At 41.4% G+C, this 13,332-nt stretch overlaps 1 protein-coding gene across 5 annotated transcripts in view; it reads right to left on the reverse strand.

Moving 5' to 3' along the window:
- poglut2 (protein O-glucosyltransferase 2) overlaps positions 1–13,332 on the reverse strand; it is a 112,208-nt gene that overhangs the window by 75,718 nt on the left and 23,158 nt on the right. For all 5 annotated transcript variants that reach the window (XM_068034097.1, XM_068034096.1, XM_068034093.1 and 2 more), the window contains one exon: positions 1,713–1,790. In XM_068034097.1, coding sequence (XP_067890198.1) covers positions 1,713–1,790 — 78 coding nt within the window. The remainder of the gene's footprint in view (positions 1–1,712; positions 1,791–13,332) is intronic.

Consider the following 13,332-nt stretch of genomic DNA (forward strand, 5'->3'; position numbering starts at 1 on the left):
CCTTTACTCCCTTTTTAAACAGAGGTATAATGGTAGCAGTTCTCCAATTCTCCGGCACCACACCTGTATCCAGTTAGGATTGGAAAATGATGGTCAGACTTTCTGCTAATTCCTCTCTTGCTTCTTTTAACAGCCTTGGGTACATTTCATCTGGCCCTGGTGATTTATCAACTTTCAAGAATGCTAGTCCCGTTAATTCTTCCTATCTTCCTTTGGTTATCACATCCAATACTTCATAGTCCTCCTCCTTAACTACAATATCTGCATCGTCCCCCTCTTTTGTGAAGACAGTCGCATGTATTCATCAAGAACCATACCAACATCTTCCACCCCTGCACATAGGTTACCTTTTAGTGTTTTATGGCCCTGCTCTCTCCTTAGTTATCCTCTTACTTAATGTATTGATAAAACATCTTTGGGTTTACCTAGGTTTTGCTAGCCAATATTCTTTCATGCCCTCTCTTTGCTTTCCTTTTTGATTTCACCCCTCCACTTTCTATACTCTTCAAATTTCTATAGTAGAGTTCTCAGTGTCGGACATAAGCTTTCCTTTTCTGCCTTATCTTACCCTGTAGGCTCCTTGACATCCATGGGACTCTGGATTTGGCCGTCTCACCCTTTCTCTTTGTGGAAATGGTTCCAGGGATGAGAGAGTTTAGCTACAAGCTTAGGTTGGAGAAGCTGGGGTTGTTCTCCTTGAAGCAAAGGAGATTGTGGGGAGATTTGATAGAGGTGTACAAGATGACGATAGGTTTGGAGAGGGTAGACAAAGAAAAGCTGTTCCCATTAGTTGATGGTACAACGGCTAGGGAACACAGATTTAAAGTTTTGGGCAGGAGGTGCAATGGGGGGATGTAAGGAAGAACTTTTTTTTAAACACAGAAGTGGTAATGACCTGGAACACTCTGCCGACGAGGCTGATGGAAGCAGAGGCAATTAAAGATTTCAAAATGAAACTGGATGGGCATTTGAGGGAAATAAAATTACAGGGCTACGGGGATAGAACTAGGAAATGGGATGGATTAGATTGCTGTAGAGAACTGGCATGGACTTGATGGGCTGAATGCCTCCTTCTGTGCCGTTTTGATGCTATGAGAAGGGGATAAAAGTAATGCTGCAGCTGTACAAAGCCCTGGTTAGACCACATCTGCAGTACTGTAAGCAGTTCTGGGCACCACACCTTAGGAGGGATATACTGGCCTTGGAGGGCATACAACATAGATTTACCAGAAATGATACCTGGACTCTAAGAGTTAAAACACAAGGCAAGATTACACAAACTAGGGTTGAATTGCCCGGAATTTAAAAGGTTAAGGGGTGATTTGATCAAAGTTTTCAAGATATCAAGGGAATTTAATAGGGTAGAGAGATAGAAACTATTTCTGCTGGTTGGGGAGTCTAGTATTACAGGGCATAGTCTAAAAATTAGAGTTTGATCTTTCGGGGATGAAGTTAGGAAGCATTTCTACAAAGGGTGGTAGAAGTTGGAACTCTCTTCCGAAAATGGCAATTGATGCTAGATCAATTGTTAATTTTAAAGCTGAGATTGATAAAATTTTGCTAACTACAAAGGCATCAAAGGTTCAAAGACAGATTTATGGAGTTAGTTTGCAGACCAGTCACGATCTCATTGAATGGTGGAACAGACTTAAGAGGATCTGTTCCTATGTTCCTATTGTAAAACCCACTTAAACACAAGCAAGATTGCTTACCTTTCGGGTCAGAGACAGCAAAATGGAATCCATGAATATCCGAAAGCCAACATGTTCTCCAAATGTTTTTACGTAAACCTAAAATATATTTTAAAAATGTGATTAACATGAGAATTAAATTAAACAGTCACTGAATTTAACTCCCTCGAGCGAGGGAGCCGTGGTTTACTAAAGAAGTTGAAGCGCTTGTCAAGAGGAAGAAGGCTTATGTTAGGATGAGACGTGAAGGCTCAGTTAGGGCGCTTGAGAGTTACAAGCTAGCCAGGAAGGATCTAAAGGGAGAGCTAAGAAGAGCAAGGAGAGGACACGAGAAGTCATTGGCGGATAGGATCAGGGAAAATCCTAAGGCTTTCTATAGGTATATCAGGAATAAAAGAATGACTAGAGTTAGATTAGGGCCAATCAAGGATAGTAGTGGGAAGTTGTATGTGGAATCAGAGGAGATAGGGGAAGCGTTAAATGAATATTTTGCGTCAGTATTTACAGTAGAGAAAGAAAATGTTGTCGAGGAGAATACTGAGATTCAGGCTACTAGGCTAGATGGGATTGAGGTTCACAAGGAGGAGGTGTTAGCAATTATGGAAAGTGTGAAAATAGATAAGTCCCCTGGGCCAGATGGGATTTATCCTAGGATTCTCTGGGAAGCTAGGGAGGAGATTGCAGAGCCTTTGTCCTTGATCTTTATGTCGTCATTGTCGACAGGAATAGTGCCGGAAGACTGGAGGATAGCAAATGTTGTCCCCTTGTTCAAGAAGGGGAGTAGAGACAGCCCTGGTAATTATAGACCTGTGAGCCTTACTTCGGTTGTGGGTAAAATGTTGGAAAAGGTTATAAGAGACAGGATTTATAATCATCTAGAGAAGAATAAGTTCATTAGCGATAGTCAGCACAGTTTTGTGAAGGGTAGGTCGTGCCTCACAAACCTTATTGAGTTTTTCGAGAAGGTGACCAAACAGGTGGATGAGGGTAAAGCAGTGGATGTGGTGTATATGGAATTCAGTAAGGCGTTTGATAAGGTTCCCCACGGTAGGCTATTGCAGAAAATACGGAAGTATGGGGTTGAAGGTGATTGAGAGCTTTGGATCAGAAATTGGCTAGCTGAAAGAAGACAGAGGGTGGTGATTGATGGCATATGTTCATCCTGGAGTTTAGTTACTAGTGGTGTACCGCAAGGATCTGTTTTGGGGCCACTGCTGTTTGTCATTTTTATAAATGACCTGGAAGAGGGTGTAGAAGGGTGGGTTAGTAAATTTGCGGATGACACTAAGGTCGGTGGAGTTGTGGATAGTGCCGAAGGATGTTGTAGGGTACAGAGGGACATAGATAGGCTGCAGAGCTGGGCTGAGAGATAGCAAATGGAGTTTAATGCGGAAAAGTGTGAGGTGATTCACTTTGGAAGGAGTAACAGGAATGCAGAGTACTGGGCTAATGGGAAGATTCTTGGTAGTGTAGATGAACAGAGAGATCTTGGTGTCCAGGTACATAAATCCCTGAAGGTTGCTACCCAGGTTAATAGGGCTGTTAAGAAGGCATATGGTGTGTTAGCTTTTATTAGTAGGGGGATCGAGTTTCGGAGCCACGAGGTCATGCTGCAGCTGTACAAAACTCTGGTGAGACCGCACCTGGAGTATTGCGTGCAGTTCTGGTCACCGCATTATAGGAAGGATGTGGAAGCTTTGGAAAGGGTGCAGAGGAGATTTACTAGGATGTTGCCTGGTATGGAGGGAAGGTCTTACGAGGAAAGGCTGAGGGACTTGAGGTTGTTTTCGTTGGAGAGGAGGAGGAGGAGAGGTGACTTAATAGAGACATATAAGATAATCAGAGGGTTAGATAGGGTGGATAGTGAGAGTCTTTTTCCTTGGACGGTGATGGCAAACACGAGGGGACATAGCTTTAAGTTGAGGGGTGATAGATATAGGACAGATGTGAGAGGTAGTTTCTTTACTCAGAGAGTAGTAGGGGCGTGGAACGCCCTGCCTGCAGCAGTAGTAGACTCGCCAACTTTAAGGGCATTTAAGTGGTCATTGGATAGACATATGGATGAAAATGGAATAGTGTAGGTCAGATGGTTTCACAGGTCGGCGCAACATCGAGGGCCGAAGGGCCTGTACTGCGCTGTAATGTTCTAATTCTAATTCATAATGCAAACTTTAAAAGGTGTAGAACATGGTTAATGGTTGCCATTACTTACAGACCCTCTGGTCCTCTGACTCCAATGGCCTGAGTTTACAATCCCTTCCTCTGCTTCACCACTAGTGACAGATTGTTCAGTTATCTTGGTTGTACTTGCTGGAACTCCCTCCCTAAACCTTTCTGTCTTCCTTTAAAAATCTCCTCCAAAACCTCTCTCTTCAAATTAGTCTTCAATCATCTAAATCTCTTTTCCATGGGTTGGGACCCATTCTGTGCTGTACCAGTGCAAGTTGTTGATGTATTTGTCTGAAGTAATGGGTGTGAACTTGACAGTTTATGATGTTTGGGGACATAATGCCTGTGTATTGAATGATATATTATGCAGGTGATGTTAGTTTGCATCTGTGCTATTGAGTGGTTCTTTTGTCTGTAAATGCATATTTGGTTTATGCCATTAGTGATGTATGTGTTGTAGTGAACTGTGGACTGTTTTCTTAAATGATGTCTGTCATCTGCTCGATCTATATGTAGTTGTCTGTATGTGAATCATTTGATTTTTCTAAATTGTGCAATTTCTGCAAGACTGTGCTCTTATGTCCTGTGCCATGTTTTTATCCTTTTGATAGTTGAAAAAAAATAATTGGGACGAGGAGAGGGAGAGATGTGAAAAAAAGTGGGGAGAGAGGGAGACATGGAGCAATATTGTGTGCTCTGATTTTGAACTCTTGGATTAAAAAAATGATTGGGGGAGGAGAGGGAGAGAGGAAGGGAAGAAAGGTGAATAGTGAAGAAGGGGATACATAGATTGAAAACACCAGAAAAGGATGATAGTGGAGGAGAAAGGAGAGAAAATAGAGTGGGTAAAGACAGAGGTCCAATTGGACTGCAAGACTTCAGGGTACAAAAGAACGTAACAAACATAGCAAAAGAGGGTTTGTGGGACCCAGGAGGCTATGAATGGCCCAGAGGTAGATTTGTGGTGCAGAGAGAATTATCAGTGAACAGCTCAGAATGCGACAAAGAGAAATGGGAACAAAGGGTTCGCAGTAATAAGGGAAAGGGAAAGGAGAAGGATAATGGCAGTGGGAAGCATAGCTAGGCAAGCTGAGAGAGGCAGCCAATAGCTGAAAGGTTAGTCAGGCTGGGCTGGATGACAGGAGATCATGGAAAGGCTATGGCAGTGGCAAAGATGGCAGAGGACATTGGAGGACTGCTGACAGGGAATGAGAGGCAGAAGTAGGAGATAGGTGGTGAAAAAGAGGTGACGAGCACGAGAGGTGGAAAGGCCATAGTTAGGGGAAGGGTGAGTGGGAGAAGCCAGTACAGGGCGAAAGAGAGTCTGGGAAGAGAAGCCTGGTGGCAGGCAGAGATGGTGAAGAGAAGAGAACTGGGGATCTTTAGGCAAATACGAACAGAAATGGCTTGAAATATACAACAGGTCAGACAGCTTCTCAAGTGCCCATCCAGTTTCCTTTTGAAATCATTAATCATCTTCGCACGCTCGCAGGCAGAGTGTTTTTGCATTTGTTTTTTTGCATTTTGTTTTTGTCATTGCATTTTAAAAAAAGTTCTTCCTCACATCGCCCTGCATCTCTTGCTCAAAACTTTCAATTTGTGTCCCCTAGTACTTATACCATCAGCTACTGGGAACAGCTTTTCTTTGTCTACTTTATCTAAACCTGTCATAATCTTGTACACCTCTATCAAATCTCCTCTCAATCTCCTTTGCTCCAAGGAGAACAGCCCCAGCTTGTCCAACCTAACCTTGCAGCTAAAATCCCCCATCCCTGGAATCATTTTGATAAATTTCCTCTGAACCCTCACATCCTTCCTAAAGTGTGGAGACCAGAACTGAACACAGTGTCCTAGTTGTGGCCAAACCGAAGCTTTATAAAGGAGAGGAAAACAGAATTAAAATTTCAGGTCAAATGTACTGATGTAAAGTTAGCCAAGCAGCAGAAGGAAAATAATGACAGTAGTTGGATGCTTCGCATCACGTCAGTGGGAAGATTAACTGCAGTATTCAGGTTACCTATTAAAAATAATGGAGGCCAGTATTAGTGATACATTATAAGCATTATCTCTAGGCATTACTACGCTAGAACAGCATTACTAAATCATGACAACAAGAAAAATTTGTGACAAAGAGGAATTCTCAAGAGTTTTAGTGAATTCTAGATTATTAGCATAAATTACATAAGCAGTGAATTGTTTTATAAGGGTAGGAATTTACCATGTAAAACACAAACAAAAGACTGCAAATACTGCAATAAAACAGAAAAAGGAACAAATACAAAGACCTGCTGTAATGAGAAAGGACAAATTAACATGTTGAATGCATACATGGAACTACAAACTAATAGTTAAGCAAACATTTCAGTTATGTTGGAAAAGAGACAAAGGAAAATCATAGACTGATGCAACGCAAAAGGAAGCCATTCATCCCATCGCGCCTGTGCTAGCTCTTTGAAAGAGGTATCCAATTAGCCCCACTCCCCTGCTCTTTGAGTACAAAAGCAGGAATGTTATGCTGAACCTTTATAAAGCTTTGGTTTGGCCACAACTAGAACACTGTGTTCAGTTCTGGTCACCACACTTTAGGAAGGGTGTGAGGGTCCTTGAGAGGGTTCAGAGGCGATTTATCAAAATGGTTCCAGGGTTCCGGACATCTCTTTGGGGGAACTTGGGAGTGGGAGGGAAGGATCCAGTTGTCGTGGCCCATGTGGGTACCAATGACACAGGTAAGACTAAGAAAGAGGTTCTGTTGAGGGAGTATGAGCAGCTAGGGGCTAAATTCAAAAGCAGAACCATAAAGGTAATAATCTTTGGATTACTAACTGAGCCACGAGCAAATTGGCATAGGATAAATAAGATTAGAGAGTTAAATGTGTGGTTCAAAGGTTGGTGTGGGAGAAGTGGGTTTCGAATCATGGGGCACGAGCACCAGTTCTGAGGAAAAAGGGAATTGTATCATTCAGACGGCCTTCACCTGAACTCACTGGCACTAGTATCCTGGTAAATCGTATAACTAGCGCTGTAGAGACGGCTTTAAATAGTGGGTTGTGGAGGGAGGAAGTGTTCAGGTGAAGGGAAATTTAGAAAGGTAACAAGAAAGGACAAGGCAACAGTGCAGGGTTGCAATACAGGTAATGATGTCATGCAGACCCCACCTGCCAAGAATGAGACATATTAACTTTGCCTCATGGACATTAAATTTCAAATTGTTGCTGAGAAGAAGAGAAGGCCTGATACAAGGGGTTGCCAAGCCCCTGGCTGGAAGGACATTTTTGCATATTAACAGACACTGCTTGGAACAAAGGACTATTCCCTGACCCACCCAATACACAAAGCCAGAAGTGGTTATTCCAGTCACGTGACTACCCTGCTGGCCAACTTGGGGAGTTTTAAATTGTAGAGACAGTGTTTGAACTGGCAGAAGGCAGTTTTGCTCCTGGACTGAGAACATCTCTCTCCTGTCTGCTCCCAACTCTTTCTCACCAGCTTCGGAATCCATTTAAGACACACGAACACGAAAAGAGAAAAGTCTCCTACAGTGAACAAGGTTTAAGAATACTGGGCCCCATGAAAAGCAAGATCTACCTACAAGCAAGGACTATACAGTGAGCTCGAAGACCCGTAACCAAAAACTCTTCAGATATTGTTTCAAACTTTTCCATTTTATTTCTTCTGCTTTTTTCTGTCTATTTGCATGTGTGTACAGCGTATGCATGCTAGTGTGGGCGCGTCGTGTATCCGTAGGCGTCAACCAAATTAGAGTTTGAGTTTAATAAATTTCACTTTTCTTCTTTAATCCTAAGAAAGCCTGTTTGTGCTCATTTCTTTGCCTTATAGTTGGAAAGCATTGAACAAGGATTCACCAAGGGGAGCTCAAAACATAGTGTTAAAAAAAAAAACCCTGTTACAGTAAGACGAAGGCTGAAAGGGACCCCAAGACCTTTTTCTCACCTGGTCATAACAGAAATTTGGGTGCTAGCATCCGGAATTAACCCACAGACAAACGAGAGAAATTGGAAAAGGGAAGCCAAATTGTTCGCAATCAAAAAAGAGCAAGATTAATACAGATTGTCTTGTGGTTGTGTGTGATTGAATACTAACATGTCTGCAACTGAAGCTCTCCAAGCCAGGGTGAAGTAACTTGGGATAAGTTAAAAGCACTGTCTATGGAGGAGTTGAGGGAAATGGCTGACCAGTGTGGGATCAATGTACGTGGCAAGGCTAGGACATCTGGTGTTCAGGTACAGGCATACACTGCCCTCCAATACATTCACCCCCATTTTGGTGTGCACTGCACTCTCTGGGGGAAAGGTCTGGCCTTTTCCCAGTAAAAGGGATCTAGTGGCCTCTGTGTCCCTGAGAATTACTATGGGCTTGCTTGGCCCACTCGAGAGGTATGGGGTTACTTTCCCTTCAAACACAAAACCTTGATGAACCTCAACTTTCCCGCACTTGCAGCCATAAGCATCCTGGGTCTTTATCTGAATGCACGCAGTATTCACAACAAGATGGATGAATTGATAACACAAATAGAAATAAATGGGTATGATGTGATAGCCATTATAGAGACGTGGTTGCAAGGTGACCCAGCTGGGAACTAAATATTCAAAGGTATTGGATATTTCAGAAGGATAGAAAGAAATGAAAAGTGGGTGGTGTAGCTCTGTTGATAAAGGATGAGACCAGTACAGTAGTGAGAAATGATCTTGGCTCAGAAGATCAAGATGTAGAATCAGTTTGCATGGAGATAAGAAATAGCAAAGGGAAGAAGTCACTGGTGGGAGCAATTTATAGGCCCGCCAAACGGTAGCTACACTGCAGGACAGAAGATAAATCAAGAAGTAATGGGGGCTTGTAGGAAAGGTACTGCAATAATCCTGGGCAATTTTAATCTTCATATAGATTGGATGAATCAAATTTGCAAAGGTAGCCTGGAGGATGAGTTCATAGAGTATATTAGGAACAGTTTCTTTGAACAATACATTCTAGAACCAACCAGCGAGCAGGCTATTTTAGACCTGGTAACATGTAATGAGACAGGATTAATAAATGACCTCATAGTAAAGGATCCTCTAGACAAGAGTGATCATAACATGATGAATTTCACATTCATTTTGAGAGAGAGAACTTTGGTCTGAAACTAGTGTTTCAAACTTAAATACAGGCAATTAAAAGGGTAGGAAGACAAAGCTGGCTAAAGTGGACTGGGAAAATAAGTTAAAAGGTAGGACAGTAGAGAAACAGTGGCACACATTTAAGGAGATATTTCATAACTCTCAACAAAGATATATTCCATTGAGAAAGAAAGACTCTAAGAGAAGGATGCACCATCCGTGGTTAACTAAGGCAGTTAAAGATGGTATCAAATTGAAAGAAAAGGTGTACAATGCTGTAAAGATTTGTGGTAGGTCAGAAGATTGGGAAAATTTTAGAAACCAGCAAAGGACGACTAAAAAATAATAAAGAGGGAGAAATTAGAGTGTAAGAGTAGACCAGAAATAAATAAAAAAACACACATATAAAAAGGAAAAGAGTAGTTAAACTAAGTGTTGGTCCCTTAGAGGATGAGACGGGGGAATTAATAATGGGAAAAAAGGAAATGGCGGAGACTTTGAACAAGTATTTTGTATGTTCCTTCATAGTACAAGATACAAAAAGCAACCTGAGAGTAGCAGAAAATCAAGAGGCAAAAGGAAGGGATTAAATTAAAATAATCACTATCACTAGAGAAAAAATACTAGGAAAACTAATGGGACTAAAGACTGACAAGGCTTTGGACTTGATGGCCTGCATTCTAGGGTCTTAAAAGAAGTGCTACAGAGATAGTGGATGCATTGGTTGTAATCTTCCAGAATTCCCTCAATTCCGAAAAGGTCCCAGTAGATCGGAAAACTGAAAATGTAACATCTCTATTCAGGAAAGGGGAGGGGGGCTGAGGGTGAGGTGACAACAGAAAGTAGGAAATTATAGGCCAGTTAGTCTAACATCCGTCATTGGGAAAATGCTAGAATCCATCACTAAGGAAGTAGTAGCAGGACATTAATGCAATCAAGCAGAGTCAATATGGTTTTATGAAAGGGAAATCGCATTGAGAATTTTATTAGAGTTCTTTGAGGATGTAACGATAAGGGTGGATAATGGGTAACCAGTAGATGTAGTGTATTTGGATTTCCAAAAGGCATTTGATAAGGTGCCACATAAAAGGTTACACAAGATAACAGCTCATGGTGTTGGGGTAATATTTTAGCATGGATATAGGATTGACTAACTAACAGGAAACAGAGTTGGGCTAAATGGGACATTTTCAGTTTGGCAAACTGTAACTAGTGGCATGCCAAAGGAATCAGTGCTGGGACCTCAACTATTTACGATTTATATTAATGACTTGTGTGACAGGACCGAGTGTATTGTAGCCAAATTTACGGACAATACAAAGATAGATAGGAAAGTAAATTGAGAGGAGGGCACAGAGTCTCGAAAGAGATATAGATAGGTTAAGTGGGTGGGCAAAAATTTGGCAGATAGAGTATGATGTGGGAAAATGTGAAGTTGTCCATTTTGGCAAGAAGAATAGAAAAGCTGAATATTATTTAAATGGAAAGAGACTGCAGAATGCTGCAGAACAGAGGGATCTGGGTGTCCTTGTATTTGAATCACAAAAAGTTAGCATACATTAAGTAATTAGGAAGGCAAATGGAATGTTGGCATTTATTGCAAGGGGCTGGAGTACAAAAGTAGGGAAGTCTTGCTACAACTGTACAGGGCATTGGTGAGACTGCACCTAGAATACAAGTACAGTTTTGGTCTCCTTAGTTAAGGAGGGATATACTTGCAATGGAAGCAGTTCAGAGAAGGCTGATTCCTGGGATGAAGGGGTTGTCTTATGAGGAAAGGTTGAACAGGTTGGGCCTATACTCATTGGCGTTTAGAAGAATGAAAAGTGATCTTCTTGAAACTTACAGGATTGTGATGGGGCTTGACAGGGTAGATGTTGAGAGAATGTTTCTCTTCATGGGGAAATTTACAACTAGGGGGCACAGTTTCAAAATAAGGTTTTCCCATTTAAGACGGAGATGAGGAGGGATTTCTTCTCTCAGAGGATCGTTAATCTTTGGAATTCTCCTCCCCAGACAGCAGTGGAGACTGGGTCATTGAATATATTCAAGGCTGAGTTAGACAGATTTTTGATCTACAAGGGAGTCAAAGGTTATGGGGGGCAGGCAGGAAAGTGGAGTTGAGGCCACAATCAGATCAGCCATTATTGAATGGTGGAGCAGGCTCGAGGGACCAAATGGCCTACTTCTGCTCCTATTTCTTATGTATCTCATGCTTCAAGGTATAATTGGTGTCATGTAAAAAATCAAACTGTTTATTTAAAGGTTAATTGCTATTCAAGCTGGAGATGAAAATCCTGGCTCTTTTTGTGGAGCAGTCAATTAAAAGCCTGACAATGTTCTAATTCCAATACTTTTGCTACTGGAGAGCTTTTCTATACACTGAAACTGACAAACTCTGCTCCTTTACACTTTTGAAGTTTACAACAGGCAGTTTGTGATGTCTGAAGACTGACAGAAATATACATACATATTATCATGATTCAGTTAAATTGTAAAATTGCAATTAAAATGCAAGATATAAATGCACAAAGTGGATTCTGTCTACATTACTTAATTTTTTGAGTTCCACATACAATATTGCTTTGTGTTTTTAAATACAAAACAAAAGCTTCTCTACAATGCAGAAGAACTGGGAGCTTATGGGTGTACTGTTCTGTGGCAAATGTCAGCTTAACACATTTTCTTAATGTAGCAGAATTTATAGCCAGGCCCGAGACAAGGGTGCGCCTGTGGAGGGGAAAATTATCACACTGGTTTCAAACACAAACAATGTAACACTAAATTTTGTTCTGAATTATGTAACTTTTTAAGGGGTTTATTATGTGGGAAACGAAGATGGATACTTCACATGTCCGACAATTACAACGGTTATAAGGTATTTCCGTTGCACTACAGATACATGCTAGATGTTGGGTTTTTAATTATTCCACATTGCATGTTCTTCCTTATGTTTAGAATTTCCTGTTCCTGCCCACTGCTCATTTGACGGATTTTGTATCTTCTTTTCTTGTCTGTGCATTCTTTGACATTACTTTTCTTTTTCTAATCTAGCTCCTTTTATCTGTCCTCCTAGTAACATACAAGAAAATCTCATTTGTAAGTCATGGTCTAGAGAATTGAATTCCAGAATATAATCCACATTTCTGACTGGCATCTAATGCTTGCTGACAGCGAGAAGAATAACCATATATATGCTTGTCAGACAAATTATTCAGCTGACAGTCCATCAGTTAATAAATTATTCCACTCAGATAATTAATGTTTCCATATTAACAATCTATGAAACTATTGTACATGGTGAGCCCCAGCCTGGAACATGGGTGAGACACAGGCCAGCTGGCATACAGATATGGGATGGGCTGTCTCTCTAGCCCGTGCAGGTGATATTTCTAGGCCCCAGCTTCACATTGCTGTAAGTAGGTAGGTTGTTCTATTCCTTGTATAGTAATTAGGAGCACAGTGAAACTAGAGATCTGAACAGTTTCAGACATCCTCAAAGTACGGAACTGTGGATTTGGGTGGCTCTACTTGCTAAGGCTGAGGCTGCATTGGGTCAGAAGAGTGTGAGAGGAGCAGCAGGCAGAGCTGACGGCGAGGACAAGAAAGGTGTGTGGTCAAGCTCTAAGCAGGCAGCAGGAAGAGTGTATACAAAGTCAACAAAGGACCAAGAAGGGATCAACACCATATGCCGGGTGGGAATGTAAACTTAAAACTTAGATTTTCTTATTTCAATATACAAGTAAACGCAAACACTTGCACTTATATAGCAACTTTCATAACCACTGGACATCTCAAAGCACTTTACAGTCAATGAAGTACTTTTGAAGTGTAGTCACTGTTGTAATGTAGGAAATCCCGCAGCCAATTCGCACACAGCAAGCTCCCACAAACAGCAATGTGATAATGACCAGATAATCTGGTTATGTGATGTTGATTGAAGAATAAATACTGGCCAGGCCACTAATGAAAAGTTACTGTGAAATTTACTTTTTGTAGACACAAGACTTAATGGGCAAGAATTTACATGTAACAGTGAAGCTCATAGCACTCACCATTAATTATATGTAAATTGGACAGCAACTTCAGGCAAGCGCAGAGTGAGCGAGCGAGTGCACATGCAAATCCAGAAGCTGCTGTCCAAGATGCCCTGCTCCTCCATAAGCTGCATGAAAATGATATCTCGTCGTCTGCCTCCCTGTTCAAATGTATTGAACAGTGTGAAGGTTCTGTAATTACACATTGTATATACTGATTAAACTCCCCAAAGACAGTTAGGGATTGTTCATTTCAGTCTAAGTCCCCTTTTTAATGGCATGATGAGTTTTAATTACTGTCAAACAACCTCTCTGGCACTG

Source organism: Heterodontus francisci, chromosome 6 (assembly GCF_036365525.1).
Source record: "Heterodontus francisci isolate sHetFra1 chromosome 6, sHetFra1.hap1, whole genome shotgun sequence".
NCBI lineage: Eukaryota > Metazoa > Chordata > Chondrichthyes > Heterodontiformes > Heterodontidae > Heterodontus > Heterodontus francisci.